The following is a 19,625-nucleotide window of genomic DNA, read 5'->3' as shown; positions in this document are numbered from 1 at the left end:
GCCTACAGGCACAAGCCACCATGCCTAGCTCATTTTTGCCTTTTCTGTAGAGATAGGGTTTCACTGTGTTGCCCAGGCTGGTCTTGAACTCCTGAGCTCAAGTGATCCACCCGTCTCGGCCTCCCAAAGTGCTAGGATTACAGGCATGAGCCACCGTGCCTGGCTGGGTTTAAATTTTTTAATTGACAAAGAAAAGTTGTATGTATTTATGGTGGAATGTCTAAAACTAATTCCATATTGTGGAATGTCTAAAACTAATTACCATATGCATTGACTCACAGACTTATCTTTTTTTGTGATGAGAGCACTTAAAGTCTCCTGTCCTAGCAATTTTCAAGTGTACAGTACGTTGTTGTAACTGTAGTCACCATGTTGTACAGTAGTAGATCTCTTGAACTTATTCTTCGTAACTGAAAGTTTTTATCTTTTGACCAGCATCTCCCCACACCTTCAGTCTCTCATAACCACTATTCTACTCTGCTTCTGTGAGTTCAACTCTAAGATTCCACATATAAGTGAGATCATGAGGTATTTGTTTCTGTTCCTGACTTATTTCACTTAGCATAGTATCTTCCAGGTTTATCCATGTTGTCACAAATGACAGGATTTCTTTCGTTGTTAATGTTGAATAATATTCTATCATGTATATAGGTCATATTTTCTTCATCCTTTTATCTGCTGATGGACACTTAGGTTGATTCCATATCTTGCCTATTGTGATTAATGCTGGAGGGAACATGGGAGTGCAGATATCTCGTTAACAAACTGGTTTCATTTTCTTTGGATATACCCCGTAGTGGCATTACTGAGTCCTATAGTACTTATATTTTTAATTTTTTGAGGAACCTCCATACTGTTTCCTATATGGCTATACTACTTCACATTCTCAAAACAACAGTGTACAGGGATTCTCTCTCTTTTTTTTTTCCTCATTTTTGCCTACACCTGTTGTCTTGTCTTTGATAATAACTACCCTAACAGGTGTTAGGTGATACCTCATTGTGGTTTTAGTTTACATTTTCCTGATGAGTAGTAAGATTGAACATTTTTTGATACTTGTGGGCAATTTCTAGAAACTTATGGATGGGGATCAAAAAGTTTATGTACTGAATGTATAATAATGCACTAGCCAAGCATGGTGTTGCATGCCTTTGGTCCCAGCTACTGGGGAGCTGATGCAGGCTTGAGCCCAGCACATTGAGGCTGCAGTGAGCCGTGCTCACACCACCCTACTCAAGCCTGTGCAACAGAGTGAAACCTGTCTCAAAAAAGGAAAAAAAACTACTATTTTTATTATATAAAACATTGTTTTGGCAGGGTGTGGTGGCTCACGCCTGTAATCCCAACACTTTGGGAGGCCAAGGCGGGAGGATCACTTGAAGTCAGGAGTTCAAGACCAGCTTGGCCAACATTGTGAAACCCCGTCTCTACTAAAATTACAAAAATTAGCTGGGTGTGATGGCATGAGCCTGTAATCCCAGCTACTTGGGAAGCCAAGGCAGGAGAATCGCTTGAACCTGGGAGGTGGAGGTTGCAGTGAGCCGAGATTGTGCCACTGCACTCCAGCCTGGGCGACAGAGTGCGACTCCCTCTCAAAAAAATAAATAAATAAAATAAAACATTGTTTTACTTTAAACAAGTATAGGGAGACTAATAAATACAGATGTTATTGTTACAACCTTGTGATATCTAAAATAGTTTCCTTTTATAGGAATAAAAGACAAGATACTCTTTATTATCAGTGTCTTTTACATCATGTTTGAGTTAAGTAGAAAAAATTGACAGGAAATACATTGACGTTTGCATTTCTTTCTTGTATTTTTTTGCCATAAACAATAGGATACAGACCATAGTGCTGCTGCTTTTTTTTTAAGAACTTAAATAATTTTTTAACTCCTCTATCATTCCCAATAATTTAAGAACTTTTTTTAAGAGATAAGGTCTTGCTCAATTGCCCAGGATAGAATACAGTGTCATGATCATAAATCACTGTAACCTTGAACTCCAGGGCTCAAGCAATCCTTCTACCTGAGTTTCCCCAGTAACTCAGACTACAGGCATGTGCCACCATGTCTAGCTAATTAAGAAAAAAAAATTGTTTTTGTAGAGATGAGGTCTTGCTATGTTGCCCAGTCTTAGACTCCTGGCCTCAAGGAATCCTCCCACCTCAACCTTCTAAAGCAGTGGGATTACAGGAGTAAGCCTCTTTTTTTTTTTTTTTTTTTTTTTTTAAAGACAAGGTTTATGCTCTGTCTCCAGGCTAGAGTTGAGTGGCTCAAACATGGCTCACTGCAGCTTTCGCTTCTTGGGCTCAATCAGTCTTCCTACCCCAGCTTTTTGAGTAGCTGGAACTACAGGCATGCGCCACTATGCTTAGCTAATTTTTGTATTTTCTGTAGAGACAAGGTTTCACCATGTTGCCCAGGCTGGTCTCAAACTCCTGCGCTCAAGCGATCTGCCTGTCTTGGCCTCCCAAAGTGGGATTACAGGTGTGAGTCACCACGCCTGGCCTATAGTGCTTCTTATGTGAAAGATTTTTCCTTATTGGAGAAGGAGGGAAGGAAGGAAGCAAGGAAGAAAAGGAGAAAGAAACAGAAGAAATCTTTCATGATTGGAGGAACTGTTGAAATTGGTTTGCTCTGACTGAGTTTGTTGTGGTTTGAATTAGAAGGGGAAAATTTATCATTCATGAATTTTGGAAAGTAATAGTGGTGTGGATTTTGAGTCTCTACCAGTTCCCCCATAAAAGGAACATATTGATGGTAATAACAAAAACATATAGACAAAATCTACAACAACGGTCTTAAAGATTCTCAGGTACTATGGGCCTCATGAATTCTCAATCCTCACCACCCAAAGCCTTTCCAGGATTAAGCTCCACGCTGATGTGAAACTGCTGGGCATAGGCTCCAAATTAAGTAGGACAGGGACAACAGGACAAACAAAAAGAAGGTTCAAATAAAATTATGGGAGAAGAATAGAGTTAGGTGATCTCATAAAGTACATTGCTTTAATTTGAGTATTTCACAAAAATAACGAGAGCTCTAAAGTTATGAAATTGGAAAAACTATCATAAAAATGACTTTTTTCTAAAAGTTTAGGGAATCTACTTGTACATAAAACCAGACAACTAAAAGGGAGCAAGTTCAAATCTCCTGGGATTATAAGAACAAGAGAGAACAAGAAGCAGAATAACATCCCTACAGACAGTGAAAGCTTCTCAGAAAGACATGCCCATCAAACATGAGCACGATAATAAGTGGTAGGACTCAGAAGAGTTAAAATTTTAAAAAGATTAAGATAAACATCTGAGTCAACAAACATAAGAATTAATACCTTTACAAAATAGAAAATTAGAAAACAGGGTATTTGTAAAAAACAAAAGAAACATAGGATATAAGGATTTGAGAGAAAATGCTATACTGAAAATAGCCAAAGAAGATCCAAGAGATAGGTGTCCACAAAAAAGAAAAAGCAAGGGGACAGATAAATAACTAAAGACTATGTTGGAAAACACTTTCCTGAAGTAGTTGGAAACTCAGTGCAGACCAATCAACATCAAGACATTTTCTAGTAAAATTACAGGGCTTTGAAGAAAGAAATACCTTGGGTATCCAGACAAAAAGACCAAATGACTTACAAGGGAAGGAAAATCAGACTGCCTTCACTCTTTTTGACATCAGTGCTTTACTCCAGAAGAAAATGCCATAATGTATTTGGCAGACTCTCAGGGGGAGAAAATGTCAGCTAGGGACTTTATGTCCAGCCAATGTGACTTTCAGATAGACTGCAGATAAGCTGTTACCAATATCTATAATCTCTTTTCCCGTGAGGGTTTTGTATAGGAATCTTCTCGTGAATGAGCTTTAGATAGCCAAAATGACTGACAAAACATCAGTAGTAGGTGATAAATAAATAAAAGTTTAATCATATGTATGAGTTAGTATACCTGCATATATGTGTTTATGAGAGGAATCTAAGAGCAGTGACACCCCAGTAACAATGAATACAGCCTCCAGATTTTGATTTCAAAATGTCATTCTCCTGTAAGAGGAACCAGAGCTCCTTAGAGACGAGATTGATCCCAAGAACAGGCAGGGAAAACACAAGATAAGCCTGGAACATCTGGTAATGCTGGAAAATAAGGATGTGCTCAAAAAGGGATTTGGGCATATCATTAGGACATAGGTGCCAGTGGAAGGAGTTTCCCAATATTGAAAGCAGTAAGAGTTTTAGTAACAAAATATATAAAGATAGATTTTAATCCATAGAATAATATCTGTGAGTTCAGACTTACGTAAGTACAATTTGAATAAATAAATAAAGGTGAAGGGGCAGCTTTTCCCTGCAAGTGAACATAAGTTAAAACATGTAGATGTAATGAGGGAAGTAGAAAATCACCATTAAGAAAATGCTACAGTAATAATTGTTGCAAGCAAGATCCCTGATAGATACTAAAATTAGTGGGTGAAAGTTTGTTTAGAAGCAGGATATTAGCATAATTTCAAAGTATCTCCCCCAGGATATTCATCTGTTACAAAGGTGAAAATGGTAATTTTACAGTGAAATAACCAGTTGACATCACCTTAACCAAATAGTTAACCTCACCAGTAAGGTGTTGTATTAGTCTGTTCTCATGCTGCTAATAAAGATATATCTGAGACACCTGAGACTGGGTAATTTATAAAGGAAAGAAGTTTAATGGACTCACAGTTCTGCATGGCTGGGGAGACCTCATAATCATGGTGGAAGGCAAAGGAGAAGCAAAGGCATGTCTTGGCGGGAGGCAAGAGAGCTTGTGCAGGGGAACTCCTGTTTATAAAACCATCACATCTCATGAGACTTATTCACTACACGAGAACAGTATGGGGGAACCACCCCCATGATTCAGTTATCTCCACCTGGCCCTGCCCTAGACACATGGGGATTATTACAATTCAAGGTGAGATTTGGGTGGGGACACAGCCAAACCATATCAGGTATATTTACATCATGTAACTCTTTATACAAAGCACAACGTAACTTTTGTGGAAGTATTGTCAAAAAATTCCACATTAGATTGTATAACCTCAATCTAATCTAGAGAAAACACCAAATAAGCCCAAATTAAGAGGTATTCTACAGAATAACTGTGTCAGGGTCAGAAGAGACAAAGAAAGAATGAGGAATGGAGGAGACTAAGGGTTGGAGGAGACCAAGGAAAAAAGAATAAACTGAGACATGGATCCTGGAATAAAAAAGGACATTGAAGGAAAACTGGTGAAATTTGAATAAAATCTGTTTAATAGTATTTTACCAATGTTAATTTTCTGTTTTGGTAATTGTATTCTAGTTACATAAGTTCTTAACATTAGGGAAAGTAGGGTGAGAGTGCACTTGAAGCTTGTTTGTTTGTTTGTTTGTTTTTGAGACAGACTTTCGCTCTTCTTGCCGGGCTGGAGTGCAATGGCTCAATCTGGGCTCACTGCAACCTCTACCTCCCAGGTACAAGCGATTCTCCTGCCTCAGCCTCCTGAGTAGCTGGGATTACAGGCACCTGCAACCACGCCCGGCTAATTTTTTTGTATTTTTAGTACAGACGGTGTTTCACCATGTTGGCCAGGCTGGTCTCAAACTCCTGACCTTGTGATCCGCTCGCCTCGGCCTCCAAAGTGCTGGGATTACAGGCGTGAGCCACTGCACCTGGCCACATACACAAACTTTTTTTAACTTTTCTTTAATGACATTGGTAATGGTATCAGTATTGTTATTCTGAAAATGTTTTGTATATAATTTGAGACAAAATAGTATGATATCTTAATTGTATCATCTGTGTCCTTGAAAACCAAGATTTTCAGTGTGGGAAAAGCAAATAATAGGTAAGTTAGAAGAGGTTAAGAAAACATGAACTATCAGAATGAACTCATGAGTTTTGTCTTTTTTTTTTTTTTTAAGTTAAAAATGTGTATTGGCGGGGGTGTGTGTGTGTAGTGTATGTGTGTATTTCCTAACCCTGTTTACTGAAAAGGCTTAGAAGCATTGGTAAACCCAGTACCTGTGAGCATCCTCAATGCCCAGATTGTGGTCTTGAAATACAACTTCCCACAAAACTAAACCAATTAAAAAATCGGAAAAATGGTTGATTTCAGTTCTGCAGCATGATAAGCTAGGAATCATCTTGTCACTCCAGGTAGTAAGGAAGTTATCAAAGCCATGTTAAAATGACTCAAAGAGTCAAAATACTTATCCTTCCTTTTGTATATGAACTTTACCACTATGTAACAAGATAGTAAATGAGTAAAGTACTTTTGTTTTTATAAAAGTATTCCAACTAGTCACAGATGAATGATAGAATGGGAATGTCATCATTCTGAAATTGCTAATAAATTAAAAGTTTTTATATTGAGCATCAACATCTGCTAATAAAAAGAGAAATAACCAGGTATCATATGCCTCTTAATAAAGAACTCCTCAACACCAGAGAAGTAGTTTTGCCACAGAAATTGAACCTGAATATGTTGAAGGGATGATTCACAGGATAAACAAAGAACAGAGGAACATGGGAATGTAGTCTACAGTATCTAGAAACTATAGGACAGTGGATTTGGTGTCTTGAACAAATAAATTGCAAGAAAAATAAGGGATAGAGGGGATAACATTAATGTGTCCTTAAAAAGAAAATAAACTTGTAAAACTAAACTATCAACAAAATAAGGAATAAGTTCAAGAGATATGTACTATGTGGTGACTAGTTAATAACACTGTATGCCTAAAATTGCCAAATAGATTTTAAGTGTTTTCACTACAAAAAAAAAAATTATATTGTGAGGTAATACGTACGTTAACTAGCTTGATCTAGCCATTCTACACTGTATTTATATTTCAAAACATCATTTTGTGTGCCATATATACAATTTTTACTTGTCAACAAATTTTTTTTAATTTAAAAAAGTCAGATTAATAGTTATTTTTGGTAAAGAAGGGAATTATTATTAGAAAAGGCATGTATAGCTCTCTTGGGGTAGCTGCTAAATTTCTTTTTCATTTTTGCCTTCTACTGTATTAAGCTATGCATTTGTTTTGTGTGGTTCTCTTTGCTATACTTAATCATTAAAAAATTCTTGATACCTTTGTCAAGTAAGTACCATGAAATTTTAAAGTAAGTTATAAAAGAATTGTCACTGGTCAGGTGCAGTGGCTCATGCCTGTAATCCCAGCGCTTTGGGATTAGCCTGGCGTGATGACTCTTGCTTATAGTCCCAGTTACTCAGGAGGCTTAGGCAGGAGGGTTGCTTGAGCTCAGAAGTTTGAGGTTATAGTGAGGTATGATCATACCAGTGCACTCCAGCCTGGGTGACAGAGCAAGACATTGTCTCTAAAAATAAAAAAAAAATTAAAAAAAAAAGAATTGGCACAAATTCAGATCCCTTTATCATACAGCAAAATGGTGCAGGCAGCTTGCATAAAATTTTCCATTATGTGCATCTTGATAGTATTAAATGATAATTTCAGTATTTGAACCCATTTTGGAAACTGTTAAGTCTGTTGACATTTTCAAATGGTGAAAGTTTCTTTGGCAAACAAAACTTCAGTTACAGACATATACTCTTAGACACAGGTGATATTTCACCTGTCATATTTCACTCATTTCAGTCAACAAATATTTATTGAGTGTATGCAATTTGTCATGCACTATCTTCAGTATTGTGAATGTAGCCGTGAACAAAAGCAGTCAAATTTTTCCCATGATGGAGGTTACATGTCATAATTATCAAACAATAAACAAGATTAGTAAATAAAATATACAGTATAGATGGTGATAAGGAGGGATGGAAGGAAAATAATTTGGGGAAGAGAGTGGGGCATGATTTTAGATTGAGTTGCTAGAAAATGACTCATGGAAGAGTTGGTACTTGAGTAGAGTCCTAAAGGATCTGAGAGAGCAAGCCATGCAAATACCAGAGAAAAAGGATTTTTATGCTGACAAAAACAGGCAGGACCCTGAGGTGGCACAACCCTGCTTACTTACTATGTTAGCGCAAAGATTGACTGACCAGGGTTTATCTTCCAAATCTGGCCTGCACCACCTGTTTTATTAATCAAATTTTATTTATTCATTTAATATTTGATTGTCAATGACTCCTTTTTCACTACAATGGTAGACTTGAGTAGTTGTGACAGACTCCATGGCTTGGGAAGCTAATAATATTTACTCTGACCCTTTATGGAAAGTTTGCTGGTCTGTTTCATAGAAAAAGCAAGGTTAGCAATATAGCTGAAGCAGAATGAGTGGGGACTATTCGTAATAGGGGAAGAAAGAGGTCAGGCAGGTAAGGCTCTGAAAGAGGGGGGAGAGGGACATGCCAATTGTGCAGGGCCTTGTGCTTTATTGACAGTTTTGGTTTTCAATCTGAATAAAATGGGATGGCCTTGAAGAGCTTTTATAATTAGTACTCTTGCAATAATCCTTTATTCTTGTTTCTGTCTTCATTCACTTGAATCTGTTGTCAATACTACAGCTAGTGAGAGCTCATTAAAACAAGTGAGATGATGAAACTTTGATTAAAACTCTTTCTGAGTAGGCTAGAGGATATGAAATGCAAAGCATTAATGGAAGGATTGGCCTTAGCTTAAAATGGACATCACTGGCTTTTTTTGATTTTGGGGATTTTTTTGAGGACACAGTTTCACTTTGTTGTCCAGACTGGAGTGCACTGGCGTGGTCATGGCTCACTGCAGCCTCAGCTTCCCTGGGTTCAAGCGATCCTCCCACCTCAGCCTCTAGTATAGCTGGAACTACATGGAACTACAGGTGTGCACCACCATGCCTGACGAATTTTTCTATATTTGGTCGAGACGGGTTTTATTATGTTGCCCAGGCTGGTCTCAAACTCCTGGGCTCAAATGATCTGCCCACTTTGGCCTACCAAAGTGCTGGGATTACAGGCGTGAGCCAACATGCCTGGCCAAGAGTACCTTTTCTGAAGTGCATATCTGATCCTGTCACTCCACTGCCTGCAGTAAACACACTGGGTTTCTTATTTGTCTAGTTAAAAAGATATTACATGTTCACTATAGAAAACTTGGGAAAGTGTAAAGCAAAAAATAAAAATTAGTTGTTATCCTATTGTCAAGATGCAGCAATACTGTTAACATTGTGTTCTGTTTCTTTCTAGTCATTATTCTAGGCGTGGTTACAGATTTATTGGTTTATTTATGTGAATTAGGATTACATGAAAAATGAGTTTTATTTTCTACTTTTTGCACTTAACATGCTACATGATAGTTTCCCTGTCTTTGAAAAATTCTTTAGTGAGGTTTCCAAGTGTAAAGCAAGCACTCAGTAAATATTTATTGAAGTTATTGAATGGTTTTACCTAATTTATGCTAATACTACCAGTGTATGAGCATAATTCCTTTTGCCATATCTAGAAGCTTTGAACATTATGACCAAATAAAAACTTTGCTGGTTGGTTAAATTAAAAATCTCACTGCTTTTTGAATTTTAATTTGATTACTAGTGGAGTTTGAACATTTCAGCCTCTGCATTGTTGGTTGACATCCATGGCTAATTTTGTTTTGGGATCTTTAGTTTTAGCTTATATTTTAAATGGTCTTTTAAGTAAATGCATTTATTAATCCTTCTTCAATGCATTATACCTTAGCATCTGTTAAATGTGTCATGTCCTTGCCCAAATCTCACTTTGTAGGTTGGTGAAATATGCTTCATAGAATTTTTAATTAAATATTGCTTTACAGTCTACATAAGACTTCCTGTTAGTAAAAGCTACCTCATGAAAAGTATTGATGTTATTTGCCAACATTTAGACTAGCGTTTGTTGCCGTTTCAGTTTATTCAATTTAGTCAGCACATGTTTGAGTGTCTTACTGCAGGTGAATAATCCATGATTCTGCCCCAGAGTAGTTCGTAAGACTGGTAGGATACATAGATTTGTAAATAAATAATTATAATTCTGGGCAGTAAGTGCTGCTGTAGAAGTCTCTATAAAGCAATGTGCAAACACAAGAAGAGGAGCCGTTAATTCCTTATAGGGAAAGGATCAGATAAAATTATAAAATGGAGTGATATTGTAACTGGGCTTGAGGAAGGTAAGATCTTGCCTATAATATAATAATACTGGCAAACATTGAGTGCTTGCCTGGTATCACTCTTCTGAAGGCCTTATATGTAGTATTGTATGCAATCATTGGCAACCCAGGAGATTGTGCCTGTTATTTTAGTTGTTTTACAAATTAGGAAAGTGGGTGGAGGGTGGGAGGAGGGTCAGGATCAAAAAACTACCTATGTTTATTATTGCCTGGATGACAAAATAATCTGTACGTCAAACCCTCATGATACGCAATTTACCTGTATAACAAACCTGCGCACGTACCCTTGAACCTAAAGTAAAAGTTAAAAAAAAAAAAATTAGGAAAGTGAGGAATCTTAAAAGGTACAAAATAGCAATTACTTACTAGGCAGAGTTAACAGAGTAAAACAAAAAAGTGATGGCAGCTTTGGGAAACTGAATTTTCCGATGTGGCTGAAGTTTCTGGTAAAAAGATGGGGCCAAATAATTAATAATAGCTCTCAAGTACTGTGTAAAAGTACTTTGCATGCTCCATTTTCAAAAAGTCCCCTAAGATAAAAAGAAAAAAAATCCTCACAGCTTCTCCTTGAGGTATAGATATTTATGTTTCCATTTTAAAGAGCTTAGAGTCTAAAGAGACTTAGAAAGTTTCAAGTAATTTTCTAAAGGTCCCACAGCTGGCCAAGGTGGAGGTGACACAAGAGCGTTAAGGTTTGTCTGACTCTTTGAGAGTCTTAATTTTTTTTTTTTTTTTTTGAGACAGAGTCTTACTCTGTTGCCAGGCTGGAGTGCAGTGGGGCAATCTCAGCTCACTGCAGCCTCTGCCTCCCGGGTTCAAGCCATTCTCCTGCCTCAGCCTCCCGAGTAGCTGGAACTACAGGCCCACACCACCCCACCCTGCTAATTTTGTATTTTTAGTAGAGACGGGGTTTCACCGTGTTGACCTTTGTGATCCACCCACCTTAGCCTTCCAAAGTGCTGAGATTACAGGCATGAGCCACTGCACCTGGCTGAGAGTCTTAATTTTTAATGAAATAGTGCAAATAAAAAATAGTATAAAACACTTGTAGATCCAACATTTTATTTGTGTGGTGGGTTTTTTTGTTGGTTTGTTGGGCTTTTTTGTTTTTTGGGGTTTTTTTTGAGACAGGGTCTTGCTTTGTCACCCCAGCAAGAGTGTAATGAGTCATAGCTCACTACAGCCTTGACTTCCCGGGCTCAAGCAATCCTCCCACGTAGCTGGGACCACAGCTCCTTCTCCAGGTATTGTGTATAGAATCTGCACCCAAAGGAGGGAAAAGGGCAAAAGGCACCAGTCAGCGGACTCCCTTCTCATCCACGACTTCCTCATGCATGTCATTGGTCATAACTGGATCACATGACTCACAGCTTTAAGGTGTTTGAGGAGGCAAGTGCCTTCCTGAACAGAATAAATTCTGTTTGTAAGAAAAAGGAGAATAGATAATCGGCAGGCAACTCAGTGTCTTCTACTGTTAACTTATATAGAATATTCAGTGTATCATTACAGAGTGATTCTGCTAGGGGTGGTGGAGAAAGCACATAATAAGTGATCAATAAATATTTGTTGAGTAAATGAATGAATCACCTTTAAAAACCCACAGTAGCTACCACTTCTTTTGAGTCACCTCATTTGTGAAGAAATGTGATGCTGTGTTTCAATTTTTTGAGTGAATTTTTCCTTTGGTCACTTCAAATTTTATACCTTTTAAACTCATTTATGTGCTCTTTTACAACTTTCTTTTGACAAACTTTGGGAAAATGCTTGTGTAACTGACCTTTTTGCTAATTATTATAGTGCTTAAAGGTTCATATTCTGTCCTAATTCTTCCTTTCTCCACACTATTTTGGAAACATATTTATTTAATTTAGAGGAGCTAGAATATTAATTGTTGTCACTTTTTTCTCTTAAAAGAACCAAGCTGGCCAGGTGCGGTGGCTCACACCTGTAATTCCAACATTTTGGGAGGCCAAGGTGGGCGGATCACCTGCAGTCAGGAGTTCGAGACCAGCCTGACCAACATGGAGAAACCCCGTCTCTACTAAATATACAAAATTAGCCGGGTGTAGTGGTGCATGCCTGTAATCCCAGCTACTCGGGAGGCTGAGGCAAGAGAATCGCTTGAACCCAGGAGGCGGAGGTTGTGGTGAGCCAAGATCACGCCATTGCACTCCAGCCTGGGCAACAAGAGCGAAACTTCATCTCAAAAAAAAAAAAAAAAAAAAAAACCAAGCCAAACACACAAAAAACCAAGAATTTAACATTTTTAGAATAAAAGAAATATGACACCAGCGAAGAATAATAGTTGAGGTTATTTAGTCCAGCTGCTTTATTTATAGATGAAGAAAGATCAGTGAGTTTGTGACACACCCAAAGATGCATCACTAGCTAAATTAGGGTTAGTGAACCTGGGAATCTTGAACCTAATGTCATTTCTTGTTTTATTTTGCTGTGTTGTTACTCAAACCAAGATCAGTTCTACCTTCGAATGAAAACATGGAGAAATCTGAAGAAACTGAGAAACTTATTTTACGTTGGATCAGGGTCATGATGAAATCTTTAGATACTTTCTGAACCATAGAATAGAGATAAAAAATATTAACTTGTGTTTAGCACACACACAGTATTGGGTTGAAGTTTTTTTTGTTTTGTTTTGTTTCTTTGTTTCTTTTTTTTGAGACAGGATCTCACTCTGTCACCCAGGCTGGAATGCAGTGGCATGATCAGGGGTCAGGGTTAACCTTGAACTCCTGGGCTCCAGTGATCCTTCCACCTAGCTGGAACTACAAGCACACACCACCATGCCCCGGCTACTTTTTGTGTTTTTTGTAGAGACAGAGTTTCACCATGCTGTCCAGGCTGGTCTCAAACTCCTGAGCTCAAGCGATCCACCCAACTTGGCCTCCCGAAGTGCTGGGATTAAAGGCGTGAGCCATTGCACATGGCAGTTGAAGTTATTTTTAAAGATAGTAATCAGTATTTTAACCGTTAAATAAGGTATTCATTTAGTTAAATTTCCTGATATACTAGCTAATCTCAATAAATGAGAATTTATTAAACCTGTTTTATCAGTGGGAAACAGAAAACATACAACTTTGGTAATTACTGTCATCTCTTGTTTTTTTCTTACCTTATTTATGCTGTAGGACTATTTTATATTTTGAATTAAAAAAATTTTTTTTTACTGTCATCTCTTGAAATATTTTAGCAGCATTCTCTATGGCACTGACTTTGTAAAGAAGGAAGAAATACTGATTACAGTTGCTTAACTCTCAGACACTGAATGGTTCTAAATGGTTCTTGGCTTTTTTATTTGCAACATCATTGGACATAAAAGAAATGGTGGTTAAATTTTCATTTCAAAAAACATATCCTGCCTTATCTTCTCACTTCTTTCCATCCCATTATTCCCATGAAATATATCCTAACTGGTTTATCAACTTGACGAGAATCATTTCAAAATTTTAGGAAAAAAATTTATGTCTTAGTAAAACTTTGTTTAGAATTAGGTTTTTCAGTAGCAAGGATAAGGTTAAGGGATTAAAAATGTACGTAAAATTAGAAGTCACTGAATTCTGGAATGCAGTCTCTATAATCCTATTCAGAGATTATGCTATTTATTGAATATAGCTTTGGTTATGTTTAAATCTGCACTAGTATTAGGTACTTCATAAAAGTTGAAAATATATAGCCAATAAGGCATAAAGAAGAATTGACAGATAAATCTAAACAGTTTCTTTGTATAGTACTAACTTCTGAAATGTTCAGTGGTGGCATTTGATAAAGTAAGTTGTAATATGATCACATTGAGGAATGTTATATAATTATTAAACTCAATTTTTAGAAAATGCATCATTTTATAAAAGTATCATAAGAAAGTGCCAGTGTTTCAATGAATAAATTGTGGCAACATGATACCAACTTAGTGAAAAATATACAAGACCAGAAGGAAGTAACCTAAAATATTACTAGTGATTGCCTCTGGGTAATAGGATATGGGCTTTTTGTTTTTCTATATTTTTCATTTTCCCACTGCCGTGTTCCTGGTACCTCAGTGAAATGAAGTGCTCAGTTCTTTTAACAGTTGTCAGTTTTTAAAACAAATATGATCTTCTGGAAATGTTTTAGGTAGCATTTTCAATTTTATGTTTTTAAGCCATCTCTTGAATTTGAATAAATTATTTGAACTGCATAAATATTTGCAATCCATTCAGAACACCAAAACAAAAAGTAAAAAGCAGAAACCTAAATTTTTCTAAATGTTTTTTTAATATCTAGAAGTTGTATCTCAAAGTTTTTATAATTTTCTTCATTGTCAGATTTTATTTTTTATTGTCAAATATCCAATGACAGAGGCCACCTCTTTTAAAATAGAAACTTTAAATGGAAATATACATTATACTAAGTCTTACATTTTATAGCCTTGAAAGTTTCTATTCATGTAATTAAACTTTTTCTGATTTTTAGAGGAACAGAAAGAAAGTGAAAAGATGAAAAGTGAGGAGCAGCCTATGGATTTAGAAAACCATTCTACAGCCAATGTTCTAGAAGAGACTACTGTGAAAAAAGAAAAAGAAGATGAAAAGGAACTTGTGAAGCTGCCAGTCATAGTGAAGCTAGAAAAACCTTTGCCAGAAAATGAAGAAAAAAAGCTTATCAAAGAAGAAAGTGATTCCTTCAAGGAAAATGTCAAACCCATTAAAGTTGAGGTGAAGGAATGTAGAGCAGATCCTAAAGATACCAAAAGTAGCATGGAGAAGCCAGTGGCACAGGAGCCTGAAAGGATCGAATTTGGTGGCAATATTAAATCTTCTCACGAAATTACTGAGAAATCTACTGAAGAAACTGAGAAACTTAAAAATGACCAGCAGGCCAAGATACCACTAAAAAAACGAGAAATTAAACTGAGTGATGATTTTGACAGTCCAGTTAAGGGACCTTTGTGTAAATCAGTTACTCCAACAAAAGAGTTTTTGAAAGATGAAATAAAACAAGAAGAAGAGACTTGTAAAAGGATCTCTACAATCACCGCTTTGGGTCATGAAGGGAAACAGCTGGTAAATGGAGAAGTTAGTGATGAAAGGGTAGCTCCAAATTTTAAGACAGAACCAATAGAGACAAAGTTTTATGAGACAAAGGAAGAGAGCTATAGCCCCTCTAAGGACAGAAATATCATCATGGAGGGAAATGGAACAGAGTCCTTAAATTCTGTCATAATAAGTATGAAAACAGGTGAGCTTGAGAAAGAAACAGCCCCTTTGAGGAAAGATGCAGATTGTTCAATATCAGTCTTAGAGATCCATAGTCAAAAAGCACAACTAGAGGAACCTGGTCCTCCAGAAATGGAAACTTCTCTTGAGTCTTCTGAGATGGCAAAAGATCTCTCTTTAAAAACTACTTTATCTTCCACTGAGTCGTGTACCATGAAAGGTGAAGAGAAGTCTCCCAAAACTAAGAAGGATAAGCGCCCACCAATCCTAGAATGTCTTGAAAAGTTAGAGAAGTCCAAAAAGACTTTTCTTGATAAGGACACACAAAGATTGAGTCCAATACCAGAAGAAGTTCCAAAGAGTACTCTGGAGTCAGAAAAGCCTGGCTCTCCTGAGGCAGCTGAAACTTCTCCACCATCTAATATCATTGACCACTGTGAGAAACTAGCCTCAGAAAAAGAAGTGGTAGAATGCCAGAGTACAGGTACTGTTGGTGGTCAGTCTGTGAAAAAAGTAGACCTAGAAACCCTAAAAGAGGATTCTGAGTTCACAAAGGTAGAAATGGATAATCTGGACAATGCCCAGACCTCTGGCATAGAGGAGCCTTCTGAGACAAAGGGTTCTATGCAAAAAAGCAAATTCAAATATAAGTTGGTTCCTGAAGAAGAAACCACTGCCTCAGAAAATACAGAGATAACCTCTGAAAGGCAGAAAGAGGGCATCAAATTAACAATCAGGATATCAAGTCGGAAAAAGAAGCCCGATTCTCCCCCCAAAGTTCTAGAACCAGAAAACAAGCAAGAGAAGACAGAAAAGGAAGAGGAGAAAACAAATGTGGGTCGTACTTTAAGAAGATCTCCAAGAATATCTAGACCCACTGCAAAAGTGGCTGAGATCAGAGATCAGAAAGCTGATAAAAAAAGAGGAGAAGGAGAAGATGAGGTGGAAGAAGAGTCAACAGCTTTGCAAAAAACTGACAAAAAGGAAATTTTGAAAAAATCAGAGAAAGATACAAATTCTAAAGTAAGCAAGGTAAAACTTGTCTTAACTTTAATTAAAAATATTTGTCTCTATATATTAATAGGTTTTTTGGTTTTGTCTAAAACTTAGTCATCAAAGACAACTGAAAAAGCATCTTTCTTCCTCTGTCTGAGATACCTTTTCAGACTTTATACTCTTACTTATACTCTATACTCTTGTCATCTTTTAACTTTTTTAAGAAATTAAAAGTAGTATAGGAATATATTCTCCTTGTAAACTATTCAAATAATATGCAACCTGTAGAATTATAGAATGAGAATTCCCCATTGCCACTGTTAACAGTTTGGGGATAATTGCCACTATTAACAGTTTGGGGTATAGTATCTTTGCAGTCTTTTTTTTTTTTTGTGAGACAGAGTCTTGCTCTGTTGCCAGGCTGGAGTGCAATGGCACTATCTCGGCTCACTGCAACCTCTGCCTCCCTGGTTCAAGCGATTCTCTTGCCTCAGTCTCCCAAGTAGCTGGGACTACAGGAGCGTGCCACCACACCCAGCCAATTTTTGTACTTTTAGTAGAGGTGGGTTTTCGCCATGTTGGCCAGGATGATCTCGATCTCTTGACCTGGTGATCCGTCCACCTTGGCCTCCCAAAGTGCTGGGATTACAGGTGTGAGCCACCGTGCCTGGCCCTCCAGTCCTTTTTCATGCATTTATGTGGATGTTCATAAATATTTACTTATTTAAAAAAGAAATTAGATCAAATATGTTCATTTTTCTGTGAGTTTTTCACTTAAAGTTTCTCTGAACTCTTCATGTCCGTAGATATAGTATCCCTTTTGCTTGTTAATGGCCACACAGTACTCCATAGTGTGGATATACCTCAGTTTATTTAACCACTCACTTACTGATTGACGTTTAGGTTGTTTCCAATTTTTCACTATTACAGGCAATGCTGCATTGAAGATCCTTTTGGACATGAGTGAGTATTTCTTTAGAATAGACTCCTAGAATTGGAATTGCTGGGTCAAGGGACATGTATATTTTAAGTTTTGATAGCTACTTCCCCATTGCCCTCCAAAAAGGATCCATTAATATAGCATCTTATTACCAGTGTATGACAGTGCCTATTTTCCCCATTTTACTCATTAATGTTGGTATTACTCATCATAACTATGACCCCGTTATTTTAAGCAAAATATTTTACAAGTCTTTTGCTAGTCTGTGGGAATTTATCATAATCAAAAGTGCTACTTTTCTTTTTAATGTATGTAAACGATCAGATCATTCATTGTAAGTGATCCTGTGTTCCCTGAGATACTGAATTTTTAATTTTTTTAAGTTTCCTCTTTTGTTGTTAGACTTATTCTGTTCTTTGCTGAAGACCTATAGTGTAGGAATAAACTAAAATACAAATTAAAAGAGTATAAAACTACACAATAAAAAGCTGTTAATCACATTATAAATTTGCTCTCTGAATGTATATATTTTTACGTTTGTCAGGATTTTTATGTGCAGGTCTGGCTTATTTAAAATTTAAAATTTATCTCTAATACAGGATTTTAAATCTTTACATGAAAATATGTGAGAATATAGTCATCATTCTCATAAAGTATTTAAAATGTGCATGACCTTTGACCCAGAATCCTCTTCAAGGAATTTATCCTAACCACAGAGATGTGTGTAAAAATATTTATAAAGATACAGTACATTGTTGACGAAAGTGAAAAACATGGGAAACAACTACCTAAATGTCTAGTAGAGGATTAGATAAAAACAGTTATGTAATGGCATTTATAGTAATGTTAGGAGAATGTGACTAGGATAAATATAAGACCAAATGTTCATTATAATTCGGTATTAAGAAAAAAGTAAACAAGAATGTAGAAAAAATAGTGGAAATATATACCAAAATTTAACCATAGCTATATCTGATGATGAGACTATAATAATTTTCTCCCCTTTTTTTGGTATATTGGCTGAATATTATACAATGGACATGTAATCAGGAGATTTTTAAAAGACATTCTTATATCAAATTATCCCAATTTTTTTAATTTTATACAAGGTAAAACCCAAAGGCAAAGTTCGATGGACTGGTTCTCGGACACGTGGCAGATGGAAATATTCCAGCAATGATGAAAGTGAAGGGTCTGACAGTGAAAAATCATCTGCAGCTTCAGAAGAGGAAGAAGAAAAGGAAAGTGAAGAAGCCATCCTAGCAGATGATGATGAACCGTGCAAAAAATGTGGCCTTCCAAACCATCCTGAGCTAGTATGTACCTGATGTAAATGAACAATACTCATATTACAGACATGGTGAGGTTGCCTGGAGCAGCCTAACTCTTCTGGGTTTTATCATTATTTGAATTTCTTAATGATAACTTGTATGCTACAGAGTAACCTTTATTTCTGTTTCTCATATAACCTAATCGTAGGAAGGCCAATGATCAAGATCCTACTTTCATTCTACTTGGCTTGTATATTTATATTTCCTCTACATAATAATACACCTCAATCTCTTCTCACAGACTGACGAATGTATTCAAGTCTTTTTAGTTTGTTCTTTTTAAGTTTTTCTTCTTTCCCTTTAAATTACTTAATAATGGTATTTCTGCCTGGCATGGTGGCCACATGCCAGTAGTTCCAGCTACTCAGGTGGCTGAGGTAGGATGATTTGAGCCCAGGAATTCAAATGCAGCCTGGGCAGCATAGCAAGACCCTGTCTCATGGATGGCTGGATAGATAAATAGGTAAGATAAATAGGTAACTTTATAATGATATTTTTGAAGTGCCAGCTTTAAGTAAATTAGGCCTGAAGACCTTACTGCCTTCCTGTAAAAACATGTAAGTCAAGTAATAATGTAGTAGGGCTTTAAATTTTTTTTAATAGCAAAAGAGTGGCATTGGAATGTTTCTAAAACAAAGAAATGATAAATGCTTGAGGTGATGGATACCCTAGTTACCCCATGTGATTATTACACATTAGATGCCTTTATTAAAACATCACATGTACCTTATAAATATATACACCTGCTATATACCGACTAAAATTTTTTTAACATAAAAAAAATTTTTTTAATTATAAGAGAATAAATTGTAGACCAGATATATTCCAAAAAGAATAGTACTACATTTATAGGGAGCTTTCTTCCCCAGGAAGTAAGTTCTTCAAAGGTTGCCTGAATCAGGAGAATCAATATCTAATCTATTATATATATATTATATATATATATTATATTATATATATTTATATTATATATTATATTATATAAAATATATTTATATTATATATATTATATAAAATATATTTATATTATATATTATATAAAATATATTTATATTTATA

General features: G+C 36.3%; 1 protein-coding gene across 3 annotated transcripts in view; it reads left to right on the top strand.

Moving 5' to 3' along the window:
• RSF1 (remodeling and spacing factor 1) overlaps positions 1 to 19,625 on the top strand; it is a 154,096-nt gene that overhangs the window by 102,958 nt on the left and 31,513 nt on the right. For 2 of the 3 annotated variants that reach the window (XM_002822278.5, XM_054526063.2), the window contains exons 6-7: positions 14,557 to 16,331; positions 18,345 to 18,551. In XM_002822278.5, the coding sequence (XP_002822324.1) occupies positions 14,557 to 16,331; positions 18,345 to 18,551 (1,982 nt within the window). The remainder of the gene's footprint in view (positions 1 to 14,556; positions 16,332 to 18,344; positions 18,552 to 19,625) is intronic. The other variant, XM_009246859.4, reaches the window with a different exon arrangement.

Source organism: Pongo abelii, chromosome 9, assembly GCF_028885655.2.
Source record: "Pongo abelii isolate AG06213 chromosome 9, NHGRI_mPonAbe1-v2.0_pri, whole genome shotgun sequence".
Taxonomy (NCBI): domain Eukaryota; kingdom Metazoa; phylum Chordata; class Mammalia; order Primates; family Hominidae; genus Pongo; species Pongo abelii.
This window is presented reverse-complemented; position numbering and strand designations above follow the sequence as displayed.